Source organism: Haliotis rubra, unplaced genomic scaffold (assembly GCF_003918875.1).
Source record: "Haliotis rubra isolate DU_JTF1 unplaced genomic scaffold, ASM391887v1 Scf189, whole genome shotgun sequence".
NCBI lineage: Eukaryota > Metazoa > Mollusca > Gastropoda > Lepetellida > Haliotidae > Haliotis > Haliotis rubra.
In genome coordinates, this window is record NW_025765880.1 from 1,260,982 (window position 1) to 1,273,420 (window position 12,439).

Genomic DNA, 12,439 nt, shown 5'->3' on the forward strand with positions numbered 1-12,439 from the left:
ATCTGCAAACACATGTCTGAAAACAAGGAATACAATGATCTTCCTACACGTCATTTCATTGGATTTAATTGAGTCCCATTTTTGATAAAGTAATAACTGTTTACAGTAACATTGATGAAAATGTCTGAAATGACATGCTTATTTCGCCTCTCCCTATATGCTACCAACTTATCACCCACACCGAGATAGCACCATTTTACACTGTCCTCAGCAATCACAATCTGATTACAGCTGTATCATCCGATGACCCTGAGACCTACATTATTGACTTGTTGAAACTTATATTTGACAAATAATTGCCAACATTTTGTTTTTGTTATCAAAGTGGCATTTACCGCAGAAGTCAATGGTGACTTGGCAAGCTGTCTCATATTTAAAATTAGGGGTGACTATTGAGGGGGGAAAAACTGTTGCGATAGCAATAGTCTACTGCGACCAACTATTGCAATATTTTTTTTCTCCTTGCATTGTCTCATTTGAAGACATTTCCCAAATGAATGTATTATGAAATAAAAACAAACTTAAGTAGTATCAGTCTCTTTTAATAACTGACAAGAAACTTGAAACCCAGATAAAGTTTGTTTATGAGGTCACCCGTGATGGTCCGGGTTAGAATTGATCTTCAGTTAGGCGACTAACAGGATCGGGTGGTCGGGCTCGCTGACTGGGTTGATACATCTCATCGTATCCCAATTGCGTAGATCGATGTTCATGCTGTTGATCCCTGCATTGTCTGGTCCAGACTCGATTATTTACAGACCGCCACCATATAGCTGGAATATTGCTGAGTGCAAAATCAGAGTGAACTAATCTGGTACTACCTGTATTTTGCGCTGCGCATTTATCAACGGAAGTCAGTTACTAAACTATGGATAGTCACACATACTATTGATGCATCAATAGTTTTTCGTTTCTACCATCGATTGCTATCAGAGACTCAACAATTGCAATCCATCAATAGCATAGTTACAGCCCTACTTAATATTTATCCATCTGCGTACCAAAGTCCTACGCTTATGTTAATTGTACAAAAAATGCATTAGACTAACACGACAGTATTATTATCCCTGCTAAGATAATTGCTATATATAAATTCTGATCATGTAATAGAAATTCTTTGAAGTTATATTTAGGGATAGTTAATTGCTGCTAGATTGGCGCAATACATGTGTACACAGCTGATTGCTATTGCCAGCTTTGTTGACATTATAAATGCACACCGTAATCTTACTCTACATGTAAACCAATGCCTAGCATAACAGGGACTACAACCCAGTCATCATGTCTAGTGATGTTTGATTGCAAGTTTCCTGTTTTCATTTACAAAGTTTGTTTGTTCACCTCTAACGATATGGCATAGTTTGACGGGGTACAATATACAAGGTACATGTAGCAGTTATGCCATGCACAAGAAAAATATGATAATATTTTGCCTTTTTTTGATGTTTTGTATAATGCGGGTGTATCATAATGTGGGCGTCATCCATAGACCCAGAAACCTGTGTTACAGTGAGGGATGACTGTAAATGATTGTACGGCCGTGTTGAATCTGTATTTCTATTGGCTTCTTACTTTGTAGTAGTTCTGTGATTATTGAAACACTAGAGACATAATGTTAGTTACAACAAATGGATTTGATCATTTTCTTCTTCAGTTTGTAACTGTTTGCTGACATTTTTGTAGAATATTAGGCAGAATATCTGCCTCGAAGGTCTACAGTAATCCCTTACTATGAACATATACAGAGTTTGCCATGATGCAGAAAACCTGAGTATTTGACGCACAAATTATCTCAAATATGCGGTAAATTTATGAGCTTGCATCATTGTTGATGCAATGCTACTGGGCCCTTAGTTCAGATAATCTATACTTCTAAAACTAAATGTTTGCTAGTTAACTGCTCAGTGCTGATTACATACCTGACCTGCCTTACCTTGTTTTTTGTCGCTATTACACTATCACAGTTGATGTCTTGATGAAAGTTCCAAACTGAAGTTGACTCCCCAAAACATGTCCATGACTTCCTCTCATGACACCATTTAGTCATGATGACTCCCAAATTTTTATGTCAAGGGCAAACACTGCATATATTTTACTGTTTTATGGGGTTTATGTGTTAAGTGTATGATGAAGAGATTTTCATGTTACAGAGTAACCTGCGTTATGCTCAGGCGTTGCGGGCAAGTGGGAAGCTGGCGGACTCCTTTGGCTTCCTGGTGGACGGTCTTAAGCGTCTGTGTGCAACTGACGATGACAAGGTCACCTACTTTGCTGAACTGGCTTCCGTCATCCCAGACATCAGAGGTAATGTTTCCCATTGTGCTTTCCTCATGCACATCCTTAATCCTATGTCACAAATGTCACAAATGAATAGGGGTGGCTATTGTTACAGATCATAGAGATCATTAATCATTTATATAGAACATGCTTGACAACGGTACAAGAATCTCTATCGAAACGTCGCACTCAAGAATAAAAAGAAGTTGTTATCCATAAAGTTTGTTCTATATTGTACTTCCCAACTTCTAAAATGCCACTCAAAGAAGACATTAATCATTTACTAAATATCGATCGATTATCGATAAATATCAGAGAAGTAACTGTGAGCAAAAATGTCTTAAAAGCGTGTAAGAAATGAATATATGTCATACCGCGGGTGAGTGGTCACATGTTTATTCATGAGTTACAACAAAACAGCGTCCTGAACAGGAGTTAGAAGTAGCCCATGAATAAAAACCTAATTTTCTTCTTTGTGTTTTGTGCAAGTAAAGTTTATTTCATATAAAACTTTACTCCATTACAAAAGTTTATGTACGATATCATCGATGACACTATTTTCATATTGATAGTCATTAATGTTATTTCCTATTGAATATGTTTCCGATAATCAATCTCATTATCCAGCCATACAAATGAATCCCAGTTCGTTTGATATTTTCCATAGATTTTTCTGAGGTTTAATGTTACCTCATCCGTATAAAATGTTATGTTAAAATAAACTGACTGTTTATTGGTTGATTCTGATGAACTTTTCTAGTGGAAGACGACAGCGTTTATAACGAGGTTGACGTCCCCAGCTCACCCCAGTTCTGGTCCAGTGTCCTCAAGCAGCTAGCCAAGGGCGACAGATGGCAGGCAGTGTCTCTGCTCATCCTGGGCCTCACCAATGGGCAGGACTGTCCACTGGATTGTGTTGCCTCTGAAGCTTCAACTGCTGATATCACTGTCTCTGGGCTGCTCAAGCACCTGTCTGATGTGGAGCTGAAGACCTGGGGCATAAAGCTTGCTATCTGTCTGCTGAAGAAGGGTGCAGCCATAGAGACTATTGCAGCTCACTATTTAGAACCAGTGCCTATTACTGCTGTTGAAGTGGCCATTAGAACAGGTATGCTCGCTGACTTTGTTGACATTTCAACATATCCCAGTTGTAGACAGATGATTGTGCCGTTGATCACTCGATTATTTACAGACTGCCACCATATAGCTGGACCATTGCTGAGTGTGGCGTTAAACAACAAACAAACAACATTATTTGAAAATCTTAACTATCATATGTAAATGCTTTGGTAGGTGCCTTGCATTTGAAGTGTGCCAACTCCTGTGGTGTATTTCTATGAGTGAGTGAGTTAAGATTTAGAGTCACATCGGCAGTGTCTCGACCATATCGTCACCATCCTGTCAAAAACTAGAATATCACAAATTAACTTTTAAACCCAGCAAGGAAAGTTAAATCTAGGGTTATTCCTAAACAATAGTCTTCAAGATCTGAGGCTAGTCAAATTCAGGAAAGACTGGCAACATTTCCTTTTGAGAAGAGAGATCTTTCTAGGTCATCATTAAAAAGTACTTTGTGGCGACATTGATTATTAACTTTGACTTCATCAGGCAACAACGAGCTGTTCAGGTATGTCATGGAAACAAGCTCCAAGTTCCGGCTGCACATTGACAACAAGGACAAGAATGGGGACACACCGCTCCATGTCCTGGTGAAGTCAGGGAAGACAAATTCATTCAGTGGAGAAGCCCTTCTCAAGTTGCTGCTCAATTACGGAGCAACTGTCGATGTTCTTGACTCAAGTGGAAAACAACCTATTGACTACCTGGACGCCAAAACACAGGTGTATGCTCACCTGAGGCAGGCTGCTAGCAATTCAGGTATCTGTCATGTAGGACTGAGCACACATTTGATACTGTTTTTCAGGTGACCTTTGCATCTTCAGCTCGTCAGACTCGCATACTTGGTTGACATATCATCGTATCCCAATTGCGTAGATCGATGCTAATGCTGTTGATCACTGGAATGTCTGGTCCAGGCTCGATTATTTACAGACCGCTGCTATACAGCTGGAATATTGCTGAGTGCGGCATCAAACAACAAACAACTAACCAACCTCCAGCTTGTTAAAACCATAGGGGCAGTGGGGCAGCCTATATGTTAAAACCATAGGGGCAGTGGGGCAGCCTATACAGTGGAGATCTGATAAGTAAAATTTCAAGGGACTCGCCAAAAGTGTTTACTTATCAGGTATTTTACTTATCCAAACTTATAAAAACCTGCAAATGACAACCATATGCATGTATATGTATGCATATGTAACAATGAACAACTTATCAGGGCTGGCCTCCAGTTGTCAGTGTATTGTCAACTGCTTGATGCCAGCGAGCTGTAAGTAGGATGTTTGTTTGACTGGAGACTGACACGACTGCCCCTCATGTCGGATTATGTGATGATCACTAATTTAGTTATCTAGTATCTTTTGTTAAGTAATTTACTTCTAGGGACCGTGAGAGACGTTTAGTTAAGCGGTATTGTTTACTTATCAGAGTTTAGTTAACCAGACTCTAATAGTGATAATTAATGAAGAAATTTGCCGGGACCAAAGAAAAGTGTTTACTTATCAGGTCTGTTTAGTTAAGCGGTCTTTACTTAGGCGGTTTCCACTGTATGTTAAAACCATAGGGGCAGTGGGGCAGCCTATATGTTAAAACCATAGGGGCGGTGGGGCAGCCTATATGTTAAAACCATAGGGGCAGTGGGGCAGCCTATATGTTAAAACCATAGGGGTAGTGGGGCATCCTATATGTTAAAACCATAGGGGCAGTGGGGCAGCCTATATGTTAAATCATTCACTTAAAAGCATGCTAAACCACTCTCTTTTACTCCCCCACCACTCACTCCCTTACTCCTTCTGCCACTCACTCCCTTACTCCCCCGCCACTCACTCCCTTACTCCCTCTGTCACTCACTCCCTTACTCCCCCGCCACTCACTCCCTTACTCCCTCTGTCACTCATTCCCTTACTCCCCTGCCACTCACTCCCTTACTCCCTCTGTCACCCATTCCCTTACTCCCTCTGTCACTCACTCATTACGAATTACAGAGGGTACCTTAAGGAAGAAGATTGCTGGTCTGAAAGAACAAGGAAACAAAGCCCAGCAAGTCAAGGACCACTTCCATGCTATCGGATGGTACAATGAGGCAATCGCCTTAGCCTCGACAATGCCCAATATGAAGCAAGACTTGGCAGTCCTTCACAGTAACTGTTCAGCTGTCTACTTCAGCTTAGGCATGTACACTGATGCCCTGAGATCTGCTGTAGAAACTCTTGCTAGTGATCCCAAATTTACCAAGGTAGGTACCAACAGCTTTAAAAGTAAATCCCTGTTATTGGGTATGTCGATACTGTTATGTTATGGTGAATAATAATGATTAAGTAGGGCTTAAACTAGTCTATTTAGACAAGTGAAGAACTACAGTGTATTTGTTTGAGCAGTTGGAAACATAGTATGTATATCAGGGTTTTACCTCGACTCACATTTAGGGGACCCCTAATTATCAGTTATAAGGGTCCTTGCAGGCAATACAAAGGACCTGTGAAGTAACGGTGTAGAGAACTGTATGTTTTGATAATTTCTTTAGAGCCTGGAATGAATCATTGATTATATGGACTGATGGGTGAAATGATGCATGTGACTGCTCAGAAAGAAACAGCCAAACACTTAGCAAAGTCATAGATGTGTTGTAGGCACAGTGAATAATATTGTGTGTCCAGAAGTGATTTTTTTCTGTGTCCATTCTCTACATGTGCACATCACATAAAAGCCAGGTATATGTAGGGACATAGTATTACGCTCTGTCGCTATGGTGCCATATTTGCTGAAGTCCTGTAAATAACAATATGGATAGATCGGATTGTTAAAGGAGAGATGCAAGGGAACACTATTTAGTGAGAACAAAGTGGAGAATATTGTCAAGTCTGGTTCACTGCACATGGGGGGAGACAATGACATACATGTCAAAGCTCTAAATAATCCAGACAGCAAAATGTATAAAACCATCTAAAGAGCAGAACAACAGCTCACAATAAAATTTGGGTCATATGATCATCACGATCCAAAGTTGGTCTGCCATACAGGGACTTAGTTTGGCTGATGAATATTAAGCAGAAATATACTCATAGGGGTAAATTTGTGGCATAGTAGAATGTTGTTATAGAGGAGGAGAGGGTATCTTAGTGGTTTAGCTTGCTGATTGGTTCTTGGACTGGCAAATCCTTTTTGTTTCCTGACTGTGGACTGACATGAGTAAATAACAAAATGTACTTTCTATATAAAACCTTCTGGTATCTGGTTTATTGTAGTAAGGAGCATTTGAATTTAGATTCTTACTCAGTTGTCATTGAATGCAAAATTATAAAATGCCCTTGAATTCACGAAAATGCTTAAAGACTGAGGTCTTTTTTATCCCACCGGCATGTAATGCGGTGGGATATAGTCGTCGCCTCGTCCGTCTGTAATCATTTTGTTTCCGGAGCATAACTCAAAGACCGTTCGATATTTTTCAACCAAAATTGGTAGATATGTCAAACATAACCTAAGGTGGTGCCTTTTGCTATTTACAGATTATTGTCATTTTTATTTTTCTCGGTTTCCATGGAAACGTTTTGGACTTAGACTTAAAGAAGGGTGGGCTTAGTTTCCGGAGCATAACTCAAAAACCGTTCAATATTTTTCAACAAGACTAGGTAGATATATTAAACAGAACCTTAAGTGGTGCCTTTTGCTATTTGCAGATTTTTGGGAATTTTAATTTTCCCGGTTTCCATGGAAACATTTTGGACTTAGTCTCAAAAAGTAAGGATTGCTTTCGTTTCCGGAGCACAACTCAAAAACCGTATAATATTTTTCAACAAAACTTGATAGATATATCAAACAGATCCTAAAGTTGTGCCTTTTGCTATTTGCAGATTTTGGCATTTTATTTTCCCGGTTTCCATGGAAACGATTCGGACTTAGTCCCAAAAGTGAGGGGTGGGCTTCGTTTCCGGAGCATAACTCAAGAACCGTTCAATATTTTTCAACAAAACTTGGTAGATATATCAAACAGAACCTTAAGTGGTGCCTTTTGCTATTTGCAGATTTTTGTCATTTTTATTTTTCTTGGTTTCCATGGAAACATTTTGGACTTAGTCTCAAAAAGTAAGGATTGCTTTCGTTTCCGGAGCACAACTCAAAAACCTTATAATATTTTGAACAAAAGTTGGTACATATATCAAACAGATCCTAAAGTTGTGCCTTTTGCTATTTGCAGGTTTTTGTCATTTTTATTTTCCCCGGTTTCCATGGAAACGATTCGGACTTATTCCCAAAAGTAAAGGGTGGGCTTCGTTTCCGGAGCACAACTCGAAAACTTCTCTATATCTTTCAGCAAAACTTGGCAGATATGTGAGGCAGATCTTGAAGTGGTGCCTTTTGATATTTGCAGATATTTGTGATTTATTATTTTCTCGGTTTCCATGGAAATGATTCGGACTTAGTCTCAAAAGGAAGGGGTGGGTTTCCTTTCCGGAGCACAGCTGGAAAACTTCTTAATATCTTTCAGCAAAACTTGGCAGATATGTGAGGCAGATCCCAAAGTGGTGCCTTTTGTTATTTGGCAGAATTTTGGCATATTTATTTTTCCTGATTTTCATGGAAACGATTCAGACTTAATCCCAAAAAGGAGGGTGGGCTTCGTTTCCGGAGTATAACTCAAGAACCGTTCAATATATTTCAACAAAACTTGGTAGATAAATCAAACAGAACCTTAAGTGGTGTCTTTTGCTATTTGCAGATTCTTGGCATTTTTATTTTTCCCGGTTCCCATGGAAACGATTCAGAATTAGTCCCAAAAATGAGGGGTGGGTTTCGTTTCCGAAGCACAAGTGGAAAACTTCTGAATATCTTTCAGCAAAACTTGGCAGATATGTGAGGCAGATCTTGAAGTGGTGCCTTTTGCTATTTGCAGATTTTTGTGATGTATTATTTTCTCAGATTCCATGGAAACAATTTGGACCGTTCAATATATTTCAACAAAACTTGGTAGATAAATCAAACAGAACCTTAAGTGGTGTCTTTTGCTATTTGCAGATTCTTGGCATTTTTATTTTTCCCGGTTTCCATGGAAACGATTCAGACTTAGTCTCAAAAGGGAGGGGTAGGTTTTGTTTCCGGAGCACAACGCGAAAACTTCTTAATATCTTTCAGCAAAACTTGGCAGATATACAGCTAAACGTTAATTAAGCACCACCAAATTCAAAAGTAAATATTATCAATTAGTGTCAAGTAAGGATAATGAAATTTCACAGTATGCTATATGCCTGTATTGCCCGTGCATCACACGTATCGCAGACATCAACTGCGCAATACAGAAGATGCACGTGCTCGATACACATGCACGGGGTCTTTCGACTGAAAACACAGTATTGTTGTTTGATACTTGGTGGCTGAAATTTGAACGTTGAAGCAACAGATCTTATTGTACTGTTCCAATACAACATGCGAGGCGTAGGCTATCCGAGAACCTACGATGGAGAATCATTGGCATGCATGAAACCGGTTTATCATGCCGTCAAATTGGTATCAATTTGAATCTCAAACACACCATTGTTAGCCGACTGGTACCAAAACGCGTGCAAACTGGAGGCGTCAAAGACTGACCCAGACCTGGGCGTCCAAGAAAAACTAGTGCTCAAGGCGACAGGGCCTTAATTAAACTTAGCCAGGCGCAATCCAATGACCCATGCTGAAGACCTCCGTGAACAATGGCGGTGGGCGTCCAGACTGTCCACGAATACCGTCCGAAAGAGGTTAAGAGCTGCAGGATTAGCGTGCACGTAGACCAGTCAGGCGTCCATTTCTCACTGACAGACACATGCGAAGCATACGCTGGCGTGGTGCAGGTTAAGAGCAAAACCACAATCTCCGATACTGGCGCAGAGTCCACTGGTCGGACGAAAGTCGTTACCTGTTGCCGTCACTGACGGCCGCAGCCTTGTCTGGCGCCGCGCGCAATGAAGCTTATAACCCGGAAATGATTGAACCAACGGTCCCCTTTGGCGGTGGCTCAGTGATGGTGTGGGGTTGTGTGTCCCTCGACTGCAAGCTGGACCTAATCACAGTACCGGGAGCGTTAAGCGGACAACGTTATCAGCGTGCCATCTTGGATGTTGCCGTAATACCCCATTTTGACAATCACACACTTGCCAGTCGTCCCCTGTTCATGGATGATAGCGCCAGGCCTCATCGTGCCAGAGCAGTAGTTGATCATTTGAGGAACAATGCTATTGACACTATTCCATGGCCAGCCAGAAGCCGGATTTTAATCCCATAGAGCATTTATGGGATTATCTTGAAACCAAGTGAGAACCAGAGATCCTCCTGTGCAGAATATGGATGAACTGCAACAGGCTCTTCACGAGGAGGAGTGGCAGAGAATCCCGATGCTTAGAATCAGGCGTCTCATTTCAAGCATGAGAAAGCGTCTTGAAAATGTGATTAGTGTTTAGAGGTGGATACTCCGATACTGACTAAACAGTTTCTTGAGATAGCCATGATGACAACAAGCATATTTAAGTTGAACGTTTGACATTGCAGATACCAGTATGGACTGGACAGTGATACTTTTCAGGCCTAATGAAATGGTCGTTTTGACGCTTATTCGCATAACTCCAATCAATTGGTATCAAAGATAATCATCGGCTTCGTTTTCTGTGTAGTGATAGTGCAGGACATCCCTTTAGCACAATCAATCCTCTTTACATTGAGTCAGACAGGAAATTGCACTTTTCATGATTTGAATGTTGAACTTTTCTGACAAAAGTGGGTGGTGCTTAATTAACGTTTAGATGTATATGTGAGTCAGATCCCAAAGTGGTGCCTTTTGCTATTTGCAGATTTTTGTCATTTATTTTTTTCATGATTTCCATGGATTTGCACTTTGTCTAAAATCAAACTGGACTATAAGTAACTGTCAGATGATTTGTTCTTTCAAAGATGTGGGGGCCGGGGGGATATGTCATCTTCTGATGACTCTTGTCTGAATTTGGTGTTTTGGGCGGCCTCTGAAGCACATGGGTCAGTAGAGGTTCGCAAGGGATGAAAATCATTGCTCGTCATGCGAAGACCCATGTTCTTCCGCACATGGGTACCGTGTTATTGCTGGAATATTGCTAAAAGCTGTGTAAACGCTCGCTCACTCACTCACACTCACTCACTCACTCACTCACTCACTCACTCACTCACTCCAGAAGTCCTTACCATATGCAATTCTAGATAAAGCCCTTGTTGTAAACCTCGCTCGCTCGCTCACTCACTCACTCACTCACTCACTCACTCACTCACTCACTCACTCACTCACTCACTCACCACCACTCACTCACTCACTCACTCCCCACTCACTCACTCACTCACTCACTCCACTCACTCCTCACTCACTCCTCACCTCCTCCTCACTCCTCACTCACTCACTCACTCCTCTCCTCACTCACTCCTCACCACCTCACTCACTCACTCACTCACTCACTCACTCACTCACTCACTCACTCCAGAAGTCCTTACCATATGCAATTCTAGATAAAGCCCTTGTTGTGTTGCTAGGGTTATTGGAGGAAAGGTCAAGCCCTGAAGCAGTTGGGTCGAATTCAGGAATCACTGGCAGCATTCATCCATGCTATGCAGAGAACAACGACCACTAATGACGACCAAGTCCGTTTTCTTACTGAAGTCGCTGATCTGCTACCCTTGATGGTTCAGAAAAGTAAGCATTCTTTTACAATTGATTAATTAACTAATAATGCTGGTTATTGCTCATGGTATATAATCGGAATGCAGTTATCAATCAATAATCAATTCTAATGATAAACCCCACCACAAATCTCAGGACACAGGAGACAATCACAACATAGTGCAAATGAAACAGGCATCGATTAAGATCATTGTGGATTCTTACTGTTTACATTACAGTTCTATGAGTCAGAAATATGTATCAGTTGTCTTGATTTAACAATAGGGGTGGTGGGGTGGCCTATTGTTTAAAGCGTTCGGTCGTCACACCGAAGAACCGGGTTTGATTCCCCACATGAGTACAATGTGTGAAACCCATTTCATGTGTCCCCTGCGGTGATATTGCTGGAATATTGCTGTTCTTGGTATAATGTAATAATATAATAATAATAATTATGTCCATTTATATGGCGCTAAATTCCAGATTGTCAAACTATACCAGCTTTCAACATGATGGGAAATTGTAGGGGACAAATATGTATGCACTCTGAAGATTCTGTTTATAGCCAACCTGGAGATACTAGAGAACCTGTGTAAACTCAAAGAGTTTGTTTTATTCCCCTTTTTATCCCACCGGCATATAATGCGGTGGGATATAGTCGTCGCCTCGTCCGTCTGTCCGTCCATCCGTCCGTCCGTCCGTAATCATTTTGTTTCCGGACCATAACTCAAAGACCGTTCGATATTTTTTAACCAAAATTGGTAGATATGTAAAAAATAACCTAAGGTGGTGCCTTTTGCTATTTACAGATAATTGTCATTTTTATTTTTCTCGGTTTCCATGGAAACGTTTTGGACTTAGTCTTAAAAGAAGGGTGGGCTTCCTTTCGGAGCATAACTCAAGAACCGTTCAATATTTTTCAACAAAACTTGGTAGATATATCAAACAGATCCTAAAGTGGTGCCTTTTGCATTTCACAGATTTTGGCATTTTATTTTTCCGGTTTCCATGGAAACGATTTGGACTTAGTCCCAAAAGTGAGGGGGGGCTTCGTTTCGAGCATAACTCAAGAACCGTTCAATATCTTTCAACAAAACTTGGTAGATGTATGAAACAGATCCTAAAGTTGTGCCTTTTGCTATTTGCCGATTTTTGGCATTTTTATTTTTCCCGGTTTCCATGGAAACATTTTGAACTTAGTCTCAAAAAGTAAGGATTGCTTTCGTTTCTGGAGCATAACTCAAGAACCGTTCAATATTTTTCAACAAAACTTGGTAGATATATCAAACAGATCCTAAAGTTGTGCCTTTTGCTATTTGCAGATTTTTGGCATTTTTATTTTTCCCGGTTTCCATGGAAACGATTTGGACTTAGTCCCAAAAGTGAGGGGTGGGC

The 12,439-nt window shown here is 40.6% G+C and overlaps 1 protein-coding gene across 2 annotated transcripts in view; it reads left to right on the top strand.

Moving 5' to 3' along the window:
* The window catches only part of LOC124274238, a 42,004-nt gene that overhangs the window by 19,189 nt on the left and 10,376 nt on the right, over positions 1-12,439 (top strand). For both annotated transcript variants that reach the window (XM_046709579.1, XM_046709580.1), the window contains exons 4-8: positions 2,151-2,304; positions 3,038-3,385; positions 3,886-4,155; positions 5,382-5,632; positions 10,918-11,077. In XM_046709579.1, the coding sequence (XP_046565535.1) occupies positions 2,151-2,304; positions 3,038-3,385; positions 3,886-4,155; positions 5,382-5,632; positions 10,918-11,077 (1,183 nt within the window). The remainder of the gene's footprint in view (positions 1-2,150; positions 2,305-3,037; positions 3,386-3,885; positions 4,156-5,381; positions 5,633-10,917; positions 11,078-12,439) is intronic.